Genomic DNA, 19,819 nt, shown 5'->3' with positions numbered 1-19,819 from the left:
AAAAATGGCCACCATTTGGCTATTTTGAATAGGATCGTCTAACCAATATATCTGTCTATTTATGACATGATGTATAATGAATATTTAAAATTTGAACATGATCAATGAAAGCAAATCAGAAGATGTGGCATGAGAACCACATTCATTACATCATTTGATCAAAATGGCCGCCAGTCGGACATTTTTAATCTTATCTGAAAAACAAAATTATTTGCATTAAAGGTCCCATAATGTCTAATGTACATGTATATACCAAGTTTGAACAAAATCCATCTGTAAACAGCCAAGAAATGCTTGATTTTTAGGAATTTTTAGCTCAAAAATGGTCGCCATTCGGCCATCTTGAATCAGATCGTAAAACAAAATGATGTGCCTCAAGGTCCTACAATGTCTAATGTATATATACCAAGTTTGAACAAAATCCATCTGTAAACAGCCGAGAAATGCTTGATTTTGATGATTTTTAGCACAAAAATGGCCGCCATTCGGCCATCTTGAATCAGATCGTGAATCAAATTGACGTGCATATGTATAATATCATGTATTATGTATGTGTGAAGTTTGAATGTCATTGGTCTAGGCATTTCTAAGATACAGGTCCGGACGCACACATGCACGCACACACACACGCACGCATGCATGCACACACGGACTCACGGAGGTTAAAACATAAGTCCTCGTTTTCGGACTGTGTCCGAACGGGGACTAAAAAAACTTTATAAACAATTAAAAGTCACAAATGGCCAAATAGTAGATATATACAGAAAATTTAATTTTTAAATATTCTTTATGTGTGTATGTGAATTAAGCCAATTCAGCCATTTCTTTCACCTGGACATTTAAAAGAAGATTTGGCGTTATCAAAGCGACATTAGCAGCAATAAAATGTGATCTAGACACTAAGGGTAGAGTAGTTGACATTTTGTGAAAATCGGTAATGTGATAATAACCGAAGAAAATCATGTCACGCACTATTATGGGAAATGACACTAAAATCACCGGTGAGGCAGTCAGAGATGGCAATAAACTTGACATTTTGACTAGGGTATGCAGTAAGTTGTCATCTTGTGTGTTTTAAATGTTTGTTATAGAAGTTTGAGCAATAACATTGCTACAGTCACCAAAATGCAAAGGACACAAACATACCATATTTGTTCTATTAGAAGCACATCACCAATAGAAGTGCATATGAACCAAAATTTATTGTATATTGAATCATTAAAATATTACCTATTTTGACCATACTACAATTTACGTAAGCGCATACTACTAATAGAGCAAATACGATGTATAAACTAACCTTCTTACCAAATTCAAATGGAATCTTTCAAATATGTTCAATGAATGATGTTGGACAGACGCACCATAAGGGAATAACAGAATCTACTCATCTTATAAAGTCTTCATTTATGAGCAGAAACTAATAACTTTATTTTGAATAGACCATTTTCCGTACACTGCGAGAATCACGCGTTATGCGTGAAATTGAACGTAAAAACAGGACAAACAAAGGTCATAGCGTCAAACATCGCGTGGGATTCGACAAACGCGAAAGTATTTCGGGGACATTTCCATGCTTAATAATGTGCTGTCCACATTTGATGATACGCAATTTCGATTAAGTGAGGGTATTCGGAAGCAATATTCCTCTGTCGAAGATCGGCCGGTCAATGTAAGCTACGAAATACATGTAAAGAAATTCTAGTTCAAAATCAAATCGTTCGATTTTTGCGGCAGACGTTCGACGCGCGTCTTTCATGCATCTCGCGAGATCTCGCAATTGTTCGGAAAATCACCTATTCAAAACATGTTACAACAATTTATTAAGTTATGACCTTGTTATGTACCAATGTATGTAATGTTACAGTAATAATTCATCTTTGCCAGAGGAAGCTCCTGAGTACAACAAATATTGATGAATGTTCTCAACAATCTACAAACTTAAGACTGGTTATAACATGTCAAATGAAAGCAGTAAAACATATGTTAAGGAAGAACCCTACTCAATACTTTTAATATACATTGTATAACGATAAATTTGGTCATACATGTTGTAAATCACAAGACTGCATTCATTGGGTTGTTATTCACAATCATGAAGCTATAATTCCCATGGCAACATGTATTAGCATTCTGTTGCGTGTTACACTGCCATAATTCAAGAAAATTAATCTAATATCCAAAGATTTTCATATTTATAACAATTTCATAGAACACAAAGTTTTAATAGCACTGTTAATCACTTTTAAAACTCAGATTTTTAGAAATAATTCAAGATAACACTAAGTAACCAATCAACAATGTGTTCTGTAAGATAGTAAATTGTGTTACTGACACAGAGACTAGTCGTCATATATCAATCAAACAATTTTATCATAAAAAACATCTACAATAGTAAAAAAATTAGCAAATTGGAAAAACTGAAATATACAATATATTTTCATTTTTTAAATTCAAACAGTTCATACGATACTGCTGGAGAAATATTCAATTGGGCTTAATTTTATCAGATTTGATGTTGCATGGATTTCTAAATTCACTGGTTTTTGAAGAATGTTTTGCATTTGAATGTTGCATTTCAGGATTAAATTTGGAATATTTAGAGGATTTCAATTTAGTGCATTTCGCTATCAGCAAAAATAATGTCAAAACCCAGCTAATAATTAAGCCCAATTCACAATATAAGACTTTCACAAAATATGTCACTGCAATATTAGTGTCCTAAGACTAGAGAAATGCATCTCTTATTTCGATAAGCCTTTCTTTGGAAATTTAGAGAGACATTTTTCCATCCCAATAATTCAATACTCATCTATTCAATAACCTTTTTTTTGAAAAAGCTACTTTTTTCCTTCAAATTATCTTGTGTAAATCATGCACAAGTAAAATTGATTTGAGAGCTGAACAAGGTTTGAAAACAAATTATTGATGTTTTTTGAAGATTAAAATCATTTTTTCACTTAGCATCTGTTTGGTTGTAGTTATGGTAGATAACGCAGACATGTAAGCATAAACAAATCAAACAACAAAACAGATGTTACAACTGCAATAAACTGAATATAAACATACTCCACAACAAACCAGTGCCAACCAGTTGATGATTCTATCTAGAGGGTCACGCAATTGACCTCATGATCTGACACAAGCATAAATATGAGTGAATGACATCAATAACAAGTGAATGAGACTTGATTTAAAGACTACAGTTGTAGCTATGCTTCAAACAGAGTAAGAAACCAATTCCCCATATGTACATAATATATTCGTTTCTCAGAAGTGCTGGAATATTCCACTTTATATTTTATACATGTACATTGAATTTTGAAAAGAAAGTCTCCAGTCATTGTATATCATATTTGCTCTATTTAAAAGCACATCTCCAATATGAAGCACATATAAAACAAAAATCGCATTTGTTATATTAAATTATAAAATATTTCTTATTTTGAGCAGAGAAACACCTCTGTAATTTATGTAAGTGAATACAGTATCAAAACAAAATTATGTGTGTAGCAAGCTCAGAAAAAACCTAATAAATGACTAATTATTATGCAAATCAGGTAATTATTCAGTGATGTAGAAAATAACTGTCAGGCGGTAAACATAACTGTCTGTAAACGAGATAATTTTGCCTTTTAAAACATACTACGATACTGTGCTTGTGACTTTCAGATTTCTTTCATGATTTACCGGTAATATGAAAATTGTAATTTACTCATACTGGCAAGGTCAGAAGCAAGCCAACACTATATAATAAACTACAGTATTTGTTATATTACAAGTACATCTATAATAATATTTCATCAAACCAAAATTATATTATTTGTATGGTGAATCATTAGAATATTACCCAGTACTTTTTTGATCATAAAGACACCGATTCAATTTATTAAATGTGTATGCGCTACTAATGAAGCAAATACAGTATTTGGAAACCTATGTGGACACAAATCCAGGGTTATGGTGGAATCAAACGCCATTGATGCCCAATGAGATTGCGTAGTTCCTCTTTGAAATTCACTAATTTATTCCTATTTTGGCTTGAAAATGGGTGCCCTCTCAACTCCAAGTCTAAGCCCTGTAAATTTATCAAAATTTCTAAGAATAGGAAAGAGGACATCGGCTCCCTTAACACATATTGTTATTTCAATTCTTTTTCTGAACTCATTTACTAAATTATCAGGTAATATTATGCACAGATTCCAACCTAAAACTTCAAAGATAATCAAAATATGAAGCGGTGGCGATCTGACAGCTGCATGCACAGCAAGATGTTTCATTCATTCGGTTGCGTCAAGAGACTATACAATGAACACCAATTTCATGGACTGTTAGTAAATAACCGTACTACATGTAAATGTAACTGGTAATCATTTGGTTCAACGATTGTTTTGAATGAGTAGCATTCAACAAAATGTTAACATTACCACTGGAAATCAATTACATGTACCATATGTAGCAGTAGCTTAGGCTTTTATAATATATGACAGAGGTGTGTCTGTGGTCAAACTTAGTAATGAATCAGCTCAAAGTCATACCATTGAAAACTTATCATATCTTAATGATCTAATATACAATAAATGCAATTTTATCAGAAAAGCACTTTAGAAAAAATACAACAGAGGTAATGTGTCATACAGAATTGGTTACTGTAAAATACTTTATTTTAGCTGGAATTAATTTTCGCTGAAAAGACATTTTGGATGTTTTGTATGGAATTTATTTTCACTGATTTTTGACAAGTTGAATGTAAAATATAAGAAAAAAGGTATATTCGCTGGATTTTATTTTCACTGAATCATTTCTTCAACGAAAATAGGGATTCCAAGTATTCCACAGTATTTTGCAGTTTCAATTTCTGGTGGCATTAATTTGAATTGTATGGGTAGTGTTTACAGTACAGGTATAGGTGGTCAGATTGAAAAAGTAGAAGGCAAAAATAGAAAGACTATAGCAGATATCAATTATCGTGCATGTTACTGATATGTCACTATACTAATTTAATACAAGGTGCCAGGCAGATTGCAAACTTAACTAGCTCACAGAATTTAGTACTTTCTGTAAAACAAGTCATTGTATTTCAACGACAGTGGCCATTCACGGAAGATTGTTAATAATTAAAATAAAAACCCATAACTACACGTAGTAAGTGTATTGTGAAAGCAAAATAAAGTTTTACAAATCGGAAGTATTTAGTATTTTTAGTTATAACCTTTTCAACACCACACTTTCTCGCCTAAATTTGTCTGCATTTTTTTCTTACATTCTTCAATATTCCTAATTTTGAAGCCAACAGACAAAATTTGAGTTGATTTTTCAGTTTTTACTCAAAAAAATTAGCTATTTTTGTTCCAATCTTCCGAAGGAAATTGCCAACTATAAACAGGAATATTTTGTGAATTTGTGGTGAAAAGAGAGAACTGGTGGTGAAAAGTTTAACAAATGTTCATAGAACCATTGATACATGTTAGCAACTACCTGTATGATACATGAAATACTAATAAGGAATCTAAGGCCATGGTGGCATTTGATTAGCACCATGTACCAAATGTGAATCTGCATTTTATACCACTTGTCAACATGTTGCAACTTGTAGATTGAAACAGAGACATGCTCCTTTAAACGCAACAGGTTGTTGATGGCACTCCGTCAACTTGTTTGCATGATACACAGACTAATATCTATTGTCATTCAAAGTTGTCAGCATGTTGATCCATGCATCCATGGCCTTTAAATGCTCCACCTGCCCTTTAAAAGTCATAACATTCCTTCACAATTTCAATCAGCCCAAGATATTTGAAGTGTTTGGGTTTTGAAATTGCATGACCTTTGAATATCAAAGTTCAAGCCTTGCATACAGGATATGCATACAATCTAAATTCACTAATTGCAAAGCATCTAGTGCTCCCCTCGATCCAATTAAATTGTTATTTTAACTCACTGACTAATAAGAAATTATTAGTAATTAATCAATCATGATAATTGAATTATTTTTTACTGCTGCAGACATGTATTGATTATTTATTTACATACATTGTACATGGAGACAAATTTTTAATGGCTTGAAAGCAAATAAACTATACAGTACTTAGAAAAAAATACTTCAAAGAAATCAAATTATTTTCTGGAAATGAAAATATTAGTTAGTGTCTGATTTAGGTCTAATTTTCCCAGTCATTTTTTTTCAGTCATACTTTTCCCAACAAAATTTAAGTACAGACAATCTAAGAAACATGCCTTTTAGTTTTATACAAATAAATTTAAATAATTCATGATTTAAGATGTTTTTAAATAAATTTACAAGATACCAATATGCAACTAATAGAGCAAATACTATAGTCCTTAATTTGTTATCATACATGTACATGTATCTATTTTGTGTGCATAACTTTAGCTGAAAAGCGTGTTATGCATGAAGTTATTGTGACATGTCATTGTGATTTGGTGAGCATTTGTGAATTGTTAAGTACTAGACACATTTTTGACTACATACCTGTAGTATTTCTTTGGTGGAAAAAAGTTTCCATTACAATAATTAGGAATGATGTTGAACCATGAAAAATTACACAGCTGTCTCAAAATTGGCTTAGGACATTTTGTCCTAAATGGTAAATTGACAGATTTTGAGTGTAAACAGTAAAATAACACTTTGTCTAAAATGATTGAACAAAGTCAGAACATTTAAAAAAATATTTCCAGCAAATTGCTGATATCCGATGAGCATCTGAATACTGTAACATATGCGCTGCAATACATGGAAGAGACAGTGATTTCTAACTACAGATATAAAACTGACAATGATGGATGACAACACTTATCATCCATATACAGTATTATAGATGTATCACTTTTCCAATTATGGTTAGCATTATCAAGTATGACATCTAATCCAATAGATGCCAAGTTACGCACAAATACATAGAGATACTCGAAACCATAATCCCTAAAAAGTCGTACACCCGGGCACTTTCTTGGGTATCATATTTTTTTTCTAATACCGTACTTGTTCGACCTGGTGGGATGGATTTTGGCAAAAAAAAACAGTACATCTTTTTTTAAAAATTGGTAATTTTTGAAAGGCAAAATTTACTCTTTTCATATGCTTATTTATTGTTCATTTCACGTAAATATACATGCTCAAGTTGTCTGTTTTATTAAATCTTAGCCAGTGAAATCATTCATGTTTCAAAAAATACAGGATGACCCTATGGTCATTACCATCAAAATAGAAAAATACTGTAAAATACTTTATTTTAGCTGGAAAAGGCTTTTGGGTGTTTTGTGTGAAATTTATTTTTACTGATTTTCGAGGAGTTGAATGTAAGATATATGAAAAAAGGTATATTCGCTGAATTTTATTTTCACCTACAGCGAAAATAAATTCCAAGTGAAAATAAAGTATTTTAGAGTACATCCAATAATTATCATACACACAAACATGTTATCACCGAGATGTGACGTCACAATGTTGTGATATGAATTTTCATAAATTCCATATCAGTACATGTGTGTGATATGGTACCGGACTACTTTCAGAATTTACTCAGTCAGGTTCATTGCTACTGTAACTGAATAGGAAATATTTTGAAACGTGTAATAAATATGGGGTACAAAACAAAAAAGATACACGTACAGGGTAAATATTTAGAATGTTATATTGTTTTATCCATTTTTGTGAGCGGAGAATTTCCCATCGCCTTCAACAGCATGCATCGCCTGTGGGTGGCTGTGTTAGCACACAGAAATCTGATAAATTTGAAAATATTTGCTCAATGTGTTTTATTACCATGTAAATAAACGCATCCAGTTAAAATGTGTAACTCTATGGCCCACATTGCTGTTGAATTAAATATTAACAAATTTCTGTAAAATACGGTAAATCCCGAGTTACTAGCTGGGATTGTCACGAGAGTGGCATACCACTGCACATTCAAATACATGGTGCACAACACCTGCCCATGTTGGAACCTCATAACATTCTGGCTAAGTTAGTAAAAAAGTTCCATCGTTTACTCGATAAAAATCAAATAGCTTCTGGAACTGTGATTACAAAAAATAAATGAATAAATCCCCCAGTATTCCTCACTTGTGTGAAGACATCTTGGATTTGTAACTACGGATCAGAGGAATGAAGTCGCTATACAGGAAGTCACTCATCCACGATGTGTACTTGTTCGGATTAGATACAAGTGTCACATGACATCAAATTTTGGCGAGGAATATATGAAATTAGATAATACCACACATATGTATTCCTAGCTACATGTATTTTGTCAAAATCGCTATTGGTGTGTTCACATCCTAAGCTTCTGATTGATTGCATTTCATCTCATTTGCATATACAGAAACACTGTTAAACGCACTATATACAATGTACATTGTAAACATTCAGTTTGATCAACATATCAATTATCACAAAAATAAATTGTCTAGTTAGGCTGAAGAAAATTTGTTGTCCAGTAACGCTACATGTACCTACCCAATTTTGGGAAGAAAATCAAAAAATTTATTTTATACAAATAAACTCCAAATTATCTATTTCTAGGCAAATTAGCTAGCCCATGGTCATTTCATTACTTTTTTTTTTTTATTGCCTGTACTTTCTTTTATATAGTAAATGACTAGTGCTTAAATGTATTAAAGGAAACATATTATATTTCACATCTGTCCAAATTTAGTTGAACCATGATTATGTTCAAACAAAAACCTAAAAGAACAAATCATTAAAAAAATAATATTAAAAAAAAATTAAATTAAAAACCCTGCCTTTCTACCTATCAAATATTTTTTTTGCTGTTACTGGAAATACCAAATTAGTTTATTTGGTCTTATCAAACAAGCTATATTTGTAGGTTTTGACCTTTAAACTTGACCAGTCGGTGACAAGTGAAGATTTACCAATTAGAAGATGTCAAATATTCCATGCCTTTACAATATGTCCACTGATACTGCAGAATCTGTCACCACATTGCTATAAATTACAGTATGCCATTATTTTTTCGGTATCACACAAGGTACATGTATATACATCTTACTTCATTAGAAAATGCAAAATACAAATATGAAACAATTATGTGTTATTTCCAGCAATGGGCTTCCTAAACCATGATTGATTATTATGAAGATGGTACAATGTATGCATTCAAACAGTACATGGTCGTGTACAATCTTCATGTACACTTTGAGGTATCTTCGTCATAACCTCAATTATTTTACAATTTTTTTTTCGCAATTTTAATTTTCAGTTACAATTTTTATTTTCTCTGGGAAATGACTGTTAAATAACTAAATAAACATTGGTTCATATACACTGTAGATGTAGTACTTAAAGTAAATACAAAATAGTTGTTAACAGTGTTGCTTGTTTTTGTCTGTATGTTCATAAAAACACCAGAGTAAGGGGGACATTCATCCAGGGTAATGAAATAAATCTATAATAGCCAAGCGGGTGAGTAGTATAGAGGTCAATCAGGACAATTAATGAAAGTTTAACTTATTAAAATGATCTTAAATTATTACATCGTTTTATTATACCAGTATATATTAAATGTATTGTCAGTAAGATAGTTTGAATAGGGTGTGGCACCACCACATTTGCATGTATGTACATGTATAACCATATGGATGAGAATTGGAATCACTTACATGTATGCAGTACAGTTGGATATAATAATTAATATAGGGTTACAATAGTCATTAGATACTGTATACCAATTTAATTTCATGAGAGACAAATTTGCGGAAGTCAGAGAATAACATGATATTTTGTGAAAAGTGAAAATTGTCTTCATGAATGCAATTAAGTCATTAAATCACAAAAATTCCTAGCAGTAAAAATTAAGTTTACAGTATACCCTTGTCTTAGTCAGTTTCTACATATGGTGGAGTGGAGTAGTATCGTAAAATCTGCATTAGAAGCTGCATTCCTAATAGAAATCACACCCATTTTTTTGGACCAATTGAGAACCAAAAATTGATCATTTCTCATATGTGCAGATGCTTTCATCGAAGCTGCATCTCCTCTGTTGCATTATTACCATTTTAATAGAAACTACAGCTTCTAATACAGATTTTACGGTAATAAACATTTTTTTTAATTTTTTTTTATTCATTACAAACTACTGAAATTGGATATGCAAGTACTTGGGTACCATAGGATCAATCTAAACAGTTGTATAGCTATGGTCAAAATGGCAGGATAAATGGACACTATGAGCGACTGGGGAATTTATTTCATTTATTTTACTAATAGCTAAATATCCTAATTCAATGTTTCTATCAGTAAAAAACCGTAAAAATCAAAACCGCTGAAAATTAACCTAATCATTATTTCTTCCACTCACCAAGTACAATTTACATCAATCTTAGTAAAATACATTTGAGGTTCCAGGCAAGTATAAATTGAATGTTGTCATAATGGCAGGCTTGACTGATCTGAGTCAACACCCAAGCCTAACAACATTGACAGAAGACAAGTATGTGTTTGACAGAGCAGCTTTTAATCACTATAAACTGCTTCAATTTCGCCAGAGACAAATATTTGCAAATTATCCTGGTGTAATACAGCAAGTCAGTGACTTTCGAAAATTTCGACTTTACGAATGCAATAAAATCAACAAATTGCAAAAATACCTAGCAGTGAAAAATAAGTTTACAGTATAACCTTGTCTTCGTCAGTCTGTACACATGGTTTAGTAATAATTTTATTTATTTATTATTTATTTTAATTATTTATTTATCTATTCACAGCACACAACAGGCCTTCAGCCCTTTGTGATAATGGGAAGAAATCTACCCGCTGGGTGTCAATACAAATGGGAATTATTAGATTTAAAAAAAAAAAATAATTACATTGCTTTTTTTTTTCAGTCATAATTCTCATTTTAAAGAGTGGTCACCACTCAAAAAATTACAAACTACTGTAAAAGAATTAATTATTTACCAGGTTTTAATTTTGCTTATTTCACTGACTGAAAAATGCGCTAAATTAAAACCCTGTGAACATGTCAAATTTAGCATAGAACACATTATCTAAATGACAAAACCTTGAATTTATAACCATCTGAATATGCCTGAAATGGTAAATCAGTGAAATTTAAACGCAGTGAAAATTAGTCATTTAACAGTAAATTGGATATGCAAGTACATAGGATCCCAGACTGGGGATACACACATTGTGTGCCCCACCCCTTTTTCTCCAAGGAAACACATTTGAAAACAATATAAACAAACTGTAACACTAGCAAGCTTATTCACTAGTATCGTGTGTATTACTTTTAAAACAGACAGAACGAAGAATAGTTTCGGTTTTGTTTTGAAACATGACAATATTTGTATGTTCATTAACCATTTACAATATTACTGTAAAATCTGTATTAGAAACCACGGCTTCTATTAAAATGGTACAATGCAACAGAGGGGATGCGGCTTCTATTAGAGCATCCACACATATGAGAATTATGAATTTTTGGTTCTCAGATATTCAAAAAGAATGGGTGCGACTTCTATTAGGAATGCGGCTTCTAATACAGATTTTTCGGTATGTGCATTATGCTTTCAGAGAAACAAATTTGAACTTAATTTTTGGAATACTTTTTAATTCGCCAAAAATTCCAAAAACTACAAAACTGGCAGATTTGGGAACTAGGTTAAGAAAGTTATGAATTGATATGAACTATAAGGAATGAGACAAAGCATATCAACATAATTACATGCCTCAGTTTGAAATTTGATACACTGTTTAGAATGACAACATCCAAGGTATTATGCAGCCCAGTGCAGAGTGTATTGACCATTGCGTTTTGTCAGTGTTGCTACACAGAGTACGCTTGTTCAAGATGGCGGTGCTCACGAATTTTACAGAATTAACAGATCTGCAGAAAAAAAATGTTGTTTATTCACACACATAAATGTACACATTTGAAACATTACTTAGGAATGTTAGTGTAAAGACAAGTTTAACATAAAGGCAAACCAAGTCACAAAAAAGCTAAATTCTGTTTAAATCCCAGATGAACACAACTAATGGTTGTGTTTCATCCACATTTAGATTGCATGTGGCTGACAAAAATGAGAGTAGTAAACATCATTGCCTGAAAAGCATACAAACTGGCCGAAACATCCTGATCGGACCCCTTGAAGCCAAAAAGTCCCACCATTTCTCTTCATATATAATTTGATACTGTTACACAACAGTAAACATCATGACACTGAACATCTCAAGTGTAACCACTAACGACCCACCCGCCACAAGATCAGATGTGACTCGACCAGGACATTCTCTAAAATGTGAATTTAATTTTACCAAAATACAAACTCCATGAAGCAGAGTAATTTTTTCGTAATTTTATGTTGCATCATTAGTGCACCAAAGGATAAGCATATTAAGTTACATCATAAAAAATGTCTGTGCACCAGTGATGCATCATACATGTACATGTATCTGTTTAAAGGCACACTGCACCCAAATCCTTGACTGAACTCGTATTCAATGGATCACTGAATATTTTTTCCTGAATAATTGGTCATTTAACTTATTTAACATCTCAACGCTTCATACAAACTCAGCTGCCATATACAGACAATACTATTCAATATAAACCCATACCTCCCCTAACTCTGTATATGTGGGAACTAACAAAATTTGGTTGCTAAATATACTATATTATGCCAGGCTTCTAAGGATAGCACTAAGATGCCGTATCCACTTGTTATCCCCCACCCTATCCCATTCCAACACTATCGTCCTTCAAATTTTTCGTCAGGTAGGAAATTTCATGACAAAATGCCCAACTAATTCAAGCTTCTCTGAACATTGCTGTCCCAAGATTAACTCCATAGTTGCCCCCACATACAGGCTTTGGGAGTTTACATTTACTGGTGCATACTTGTTAAACATTCCATACCAGATTCCTTTTTACTCCTAGGCAAAGAAGTTCAAGATAATGTGCATACAAAATGCAGCCCCATCAATTACTAGTATGACAGAGGTGGGGGAGAGAGATACTATTAATAACTTTATTACTTCACAAGTATCATCTGAGGGTACTATATGGTAAAGAGAAAACATAAATACATTGCACAGATAAAAACAAACAATACTTCTCTCAATGCAACAAAGGCATTCCCTTCATCTTCATAATAACAAATAAAATTTTTCAAATGATGTTGTTGTGCACTGTGCTTGTTAATTGGCAGTTTCGATTCAACTGCTGTAGAAATTTAGTAATATTTATTAAGATAAAGGGAATGCCTTTGTTGCACTCAGAGTATTAAAAAGAAAAAAAATATCCAAGCATACATGCATTGCAGGTACATGGTTTGAAGCATAGACCTTCTAAGAAGATAAGTTACTAATAAAGGGATCCAATAAAAATATATTGAAAAGATCAACACTCCCTCTTTGTTTACACCAAACACTTGATAAACAATCAAATAAATTTACAATGTAACTTCCATTGTTGTTTATTTACATGCATTTATGATTTATAATTTGTGAACAAATTTCAGCGATATTAATTAATTATACTTGAATAACAGGGATTTTGCACTACCAATAAAAATATCAAGAATATGTGTGTGGGGAAAATGCTGTCTGTGTGTAGTGACACGTTTTCGGCTATACCGGTGAGCACTTGAAAATGTGATCATTATATTCCAAGCCCAGCTGTACAAAACGTAATATATAGGTAGTACTTACGGGAATATATAGAATAGCGAAGTACACCCCAAGAGAAGGACATATGCAGACGTTACGGGAATGTATTTACTGCTTGGTTTACACTTCTTCTTGCAACAAGCCATATTTGAGATAAATCATGAAAAAATCCACCATAAAAACGATAAGGACTCGCCTTCCTTGACAGATTTCGTTCTAAAAATTGGCTACCGCCGAACAACACCTCAAAATATTCTGCCGCGAATAAAATTAATTCTTCATAAGACGGAAAGTCGGTTTATTATACATTATTCTTGTATATATTATTGACTGGTGCCCACTAAAGATGTCGAAGTATCCTGGTTTCATAGACTCACCGCTGCATCAATCTAAACTTAACTTAACTCCCTCAATGCGTATGGATAACAAAGCGAGATCACTGTGATACGCCAGAAACCGGAAGAAGTATTGGGTAATTTTCAACATGGCCGCTGCCAGGGATTGATGTGCCACCGGCCGGGGATAGGATCATAAACTGAGATGACAGTCATTATTTACGATTAATAGTTGGACTTCACACTGACATCAAGCACAGCTGTTAACAACGACAGTATCCTTGTGTTAAAAATGGGGAATTCCCATGGACACCATCACAATGAGGGAACCCGCCACAGCCCTCACGAGGAACAACTTTCCCCTTTCGTCATAGACCTGATTCAGGTGAGCTGTCATAATTCTGAGAGTGGGACGCGAGGGAGAGGTGTGAACGTTCCCATCAGATATGGCCACAGTCTCTCCACACGGACGCGGAATGCAATTTTGTGTACCGACAAGTAGTTGACACAATTTCAGCGTTCGAACTTCGCAGTTGAGAGAGCATCCATTTTCAGCAAAATTGCCTTATCATTTAACGGAATACCAACAGACACCAACACAGACTCGTTGGACATCCTTCATTCATCTTGTCGTTCAAGCCCTGTGATTTTTGGAAAATTTGCCTGAAAAATATTTAGTTAGAAAAAAATCAATTAGGTCAGCCATGAGTGAACTTTATTATTGATGTATAAAGTTCATGTAGTATATAGCGACAGTGGGATGGTGAGGACTTTGTACACGAGTCATTGTCAACCAACTGTGTGTATACATTGTATACATGTATATATATATAGTCCCGGTATAAAGCTCAGGCCACAGGACTTGTTGCACATTGTATTAAGTGTAATGTTAATCGATTGACTTTAGTACCTCTAGCATTTCTTTCTCTTCTAACGCTGTACAAACATTAATGATTTCACAGATAACTATATTAAAAACACTTGAGATTCTCCAGGAGGAATTTAAATTGTAACATAACAAAAATCAAAATGCAGTACAATATTAAATTATAAACAAAAAACAGTAAGGAAATCAGATAAGACCAAACAAAGTATACATTGAGTTTCTGGTAACATTCAAAAATAAATACAGGGTAAATAATAAATACAGGCGTGTTAACAAAATGCCGAAGGCATTTCAAGCGAGGGCCGCGACGTTGTTTCAAAATGGCCAAACGCCAGCCATTTTTGTGCTAAAAAATCATCCAATATCAAGCATTTCTGGTATTTATGGATGGATTTTGTTCAAACTTGGTACATGTACATACATTAGACATTACGGGTTCTAGATGCACGTTATTTTATTTTTTAGATCGGATTCAGAATGGCTGACTGGTGGCCATTTTGTTTTAATGAATGGGATTCTAGAGACATATCTCTGACATGCTTCAACTGACTATGTTCAAATTTTATATATTTATTATACATGTACATGGCTGATTTTGTTTTAATTAATGCTGTTCCAGAGCAATATCTCTCAGATACAAATGTCAATCATTTAAATGTTAAACAATCATCATAATCATACATTGTATGTTATATTCCAGCTATATTACTATAAACAAAACTATATATCTCAAAGGAAACATCAATCTAAGCAATATAATGACCCCTGAAGAAAAAGGTCTACAAATGTAGGAGAATGCAATTTACAGTTTTTTTATATCACTTTTCATTCTCTAGATATTCAACTTTATATCATTATTATGTAGTCACCTAGAAAGTCTCAGGACTAATCCAAAGCACAGACTAGTTTCCCATTATATAAGAGCATTAGCTAACAGAATGTGACCATATTTAGCAATTTGGTATGAATTAATGGAATAGAATATTTACATATTGCTATATTAGTTACATGTATACTGGCAATTAATAATTTTATACTGTAAATGTATTAATTATTCAGTGGGTTTTAATTTTCTCTGATAAGTAAAATTCATTAAATTAAATTCATATGAACTTGTCCAATTACAATAGAACACATTGTCTCATTGGCAAATTCGTGAATCTGAAGGGAAAAAATGCTGAATATGCTTGAAATAGTGAAAATAAATGCTTTTACAGTACCACCACGTAGAGAATTTTGTCAGTGTTATAATTGAAATGTCAATTTATAATTTAACTTTACAGAGAAAGTTGTGTGGTACTGAAGAGCATTCCCAACATATTGACAAAGAAGCATTTCATGTAAGTCTGTTTAGCCTATGTATGTTTCATTCTTGGTCTTACATTGGAGGGTTTATTGGAGTGATGATCTGTTCTACTGAATGACCTGGTAGCATAGTGGTCGTTGCATCAGACTCGTGATCGGTAGACCCAAGTTCAAATCCTACCTTAGGCTGAACACCAAAAAAGTGACATTCAATGTCCAGAACAAAAAACATTTAAAAAAAAAAAATCAGTTCATTCTACTGAACAGCAGTCCTTTCCTTCAGGATTCAAAAATAAATCTTCTAAATATGTCTTTGTATTTATGAATAATCGGAATAAAAATGTTATTATTCCTTTTGTTAGCATTTTTTGGTTATTTCAAATATCAGTAAGCATAATATGTTGCTGTTTTCACAATTGAATTCAATTGGCACATAGTTGTTCTGTTTTGAATAGCGTTCTATATTTTCATATAATAAATTTAATCTCATAGTAATGAGTTTCCATATTGTAATTTGATCTCTCAGTAGTTTCTATATAGTAATGAGATCTCGGTTCTTGCTGGGAAATTCAATCTCTTACTAACAGGTTCTTGCTGGTTTCTATGCTGTCATTTCATTGCTTTGGTCATGTAATTTTCGAAAATGTTATAACAATTTCCTGATTTTCTTTTATCCTGTAAAAAAAAGGTTGCTACATACAGTTGAATTGTATGTGTGTTTAATTGTATGTACTGTCCATTTCTTGTGATCAACAAATTTTAACATTGCAAACTACTTATTTATTTGCTTCACCTAGTTTTGAACTTTTTTTGGATGATGTTGTGTATTTCCTGTCTATCAAATATGTACATTTTTTTATGAATATACTCCCCCCCCCCCCCCCCGATATACTCCAACGCCTGAATGGTCACCCCCCTAAGATGACTTATTCTTATATTTGCAGGACTATTTCTCGCAACCCGTGGAAAGATTCGGTCAATTGTTCTATGAACACATTCATCGTCATTTTCAAAATGCCGGAGAAATTGGCACTGGTTCGTTGCTAACAAAACAGCATGTCGTAGATGCAATTAAAAAGGTTTTGTCTTTAAACAACAAAAAGACAGAACAAATCAAGTTTTATTGCAAAATATTTTCCAAAGAAGAAGAAATGCTCAATCAAGAAAGTAAGTTCAAATCTTTTATTACTTTTTCATAAAATTGTAGAATTATAATGATTTCATTTACATATTTTGCACATTGCATTGTGGTTAGAATCCATTGAGAGCAGTATATAGAGTCAAATGTTTTTTTTTTAATTGTTCAGATCTTGAGAAAAAGGTGGTAAAAATACTTTCAACGCCCTCTCTAGCCAAGGTTAATTGGATCTTCACTTTACCATAGTAGATTTCATTCAGCCAGTGTGGTTTGATGTGCACCCTCTTTGGCAAGTTTACATCCTGCCCACTTGTTTTATTAGCTCCGCTGTCAACTTTGTCGAGCGGAGCTTATCATATGAGTGATTGTCCGTCATCGTCCGTGTCAATGTTTTACTTTTTCCACTTCTTCTTGAAAACTACTAGCCTGAATGCTTTGATACTTGGTGTATATGTACCTTGGGTAGACCTCTCTTAGGTTTGTTCATTTCATGTTGATATCTTCAATTCTCTAATTTTGGTGAATATTTTTGTCATTTTTGGTAAAAAGTGATATTTTCGACTTCTTGTTAAAAACAGCAAGTCCAATTGCTTTGATATTACATATATAGGTACTACATGTGGACTTCTCTCAGATTTGTTCATTTTATAATGATATCTTTAATTATCTAATTTTGGTGAATATTTTTGTCATTTTTAATAAAAAGTGATATTTTCAACTTCTTGTTAAAAACCGCAAGTCCAATTGCTTTGATATTACATATATAGGTACTACATGTGGACCTCTCTCAGATTTGTTCAATTTATAATGATATCTTTAATTCTCTAAATTTGGTGAATATTTTTGTCATTTTTGGTAAAAAGTGATATTTTCGATTTCTTGTTAAAAACCACAAGTCCAATTGCTTTTATATTACATATATAGGTACTACATGTGGCCTCTTTCAGATTTGTTAATTTCAGGGTGATATTTTCAATTATCTAATTTTGATGATTATTTTTGTCATTGTTGGTGAAAAGTGATATTTTTTACTTCTTGTTGAAAACAGCAAGTCCCATTGCTTTGATACTATACATTTGTTCATTTTCTAATGATATCTTCTGTTCTTTAATTGAAATGTGCATTGCTAACAGCGGAGCTATCTCAGCTGACCGGCTGCTTGTTCTTATTGCCATAAGCTACAGCAACTCTCATGGGGCATGTATAAAGGGTACACCCAATCAGATCTATGTATTTTAAAATGACTCTTGCATTTCTAATCCCTGTCACTCTATTTACAGGATAAACACTGTATTAACTGGTCATAATTATATGAATATGTGAATTTTCACAGGTAGTAGTTGTTTGGTTAATGCAGCTTTTATGATGTACATGGCATCGTCAGGATATCGATACAAAGACTCGGAGGTCGTATTAGATGTATTTGCGCATAGACTCGCAAGTTGTAGAGATATCAATGCCCTGAGTCATTATATTCAGAATAACTGCCCAGAACTACTTAACAGCATGCATAACTGGGTGGTATCCCTCTGTCATGGACAAGCTAACCCTAATGTAAGTATCATATATTATGTCATTCTTATTTCTGATATTAAACCTTCTGTATACCTGATGTGCTGCATTATGGGTAGGGTGTCTGCCTGAGATCAGTTTTTTTTTTCCATTGTCAACTGCTCATCCAACAATGAAAAATAATACATTCGGCCTATTGCCAGCTCATAACATTTCTCGTTAAATTGTCACATAACACTGTCGTCTCTGTGTGCTGTTTCTGCCCCCATTACACATTACAGAAAAGAGAAATCTTGTAAGAGTAATAGATCTTCATGATGGCCGCCAACAAAAATGTAACTCCATGAAAGTCAGTAGTTGATTTAGTAGACTACCGTATTTGCTCTTTTTATCAGTGTATCTCTGATAGAAGCGCATGTAACCAAACAGTTGTATTTATTATTTGATGGATTATTAAAAGATGATTTATTTTGACCATAGATACATGACTTACATTATTGATATGAATACAAATATGTTACCTTGTATTAACAAAGTTCAAACATATTTAAACATACACACACGAGAGAAATAAAGTCTTGTGTGTCTAAGACTTACTGTAACTCTGCTATTTTCAGGGATATATTTCAGGGTTCAATTTGCTAAATTAAATCCACGTGAACATGTAAAATGACAAAAGAACGTATTCGTAAATATGCTGAAAAAAAGTTGAAAATAAATGGTTTTATATAATGTTATTGATTCTTTTTAGTTGTTCATTGTGAAATTTACAAAAATGTTTGTTTTTAAAATTTCAGGCATTGCATACTATAAGTAATGAAGATTATTTTCAAGGATCCATGTTAAGCCATCCCCTTGCCTGGCTATTATCATGCTGTATATCAGCTACTTACACAGTAGAAAGCACAGTCTTAGGTTCCAGAGGAGATGATGTAAGCTTTATATTTTATACTGCCCTCTTTAGTTTTAATTTGATAGTTACTTTG

At 32.7% G+C, this 19,819-nt stretch overlaps 2 protein-coding genes across 2 annotated transcripts in view; one reads left to right on the top strand and one right to left on the bottom strand.

Annotated features, from left to right (window-relative positions):
- LOC100377869 (palmitoyltransferase ZDHHC5-like) overlaps window positions 1–13,894 on the bottom strand; it is a 29,220-nt gene extending 15,326 nt beyond the window's left edge. The window contains exon 1 of the mRNA XM_006815677.3: window positions 13,700–13,894. Within this exon, the coding sequence (XP_006815740.1) occupies window positions 13,700–13,803 (104 nt within the window). The 5' untranslated portion in view covers window positions 13,804–13,894. The remainder of the gene's footprint in view (window positions 1–13,699) is intronic.
- A 236-nt stretch (window positions 13,895–14,130) lies between these two features.
- Window positions 14,131–19,819, top strand: part of LOC102808561 (uncharacterized) — a 30,381-nt gene continuing 24,692 nt past the window's right edge. The window contains exons 1-5 of the mRNA XM_006815676.3: window positions 14,131–14,377; window positions 16,162–16,218; window positions 17,128–17,350; window positions 18,655–18,875; window positions 19,631–19,765. Coding sequence (XP_006815739.2) covers window positions 14,285–14,377; window positions 16,162–16,218; window positions 17,128–17,350; window positions 18,655–18,875; window positions 19,631–19,765 — 729 coding nt within the window. The 5' untranslated portion in view covers window positions 14,131–14,284. The remainder of the gene's footprint in view (window positions 14,378–16,161; window positions 16,219–17,127; window positions 17,351–18,654; window positions 18,876–19,630; window positions 19,766–19,819) is intronic.

This window comes from Saccoglossus kowalevskii, chromosome 16 (assembly GCF_978046115.1).
Source record: "Saccoglossus kowalevskii chromosome 16, keSacKowa6.1, whole genome shotgun sequence".
Lineage (NCBI taxonomy): Eukaryota > Metazoa > Hemichordata > Enteropneusta > Harrimaniidae > Saccoglossus > Saccoglossus kowalevskii.
This window is presented reverse-complemented; position numbering and strand designations above follow the sequence as displayed.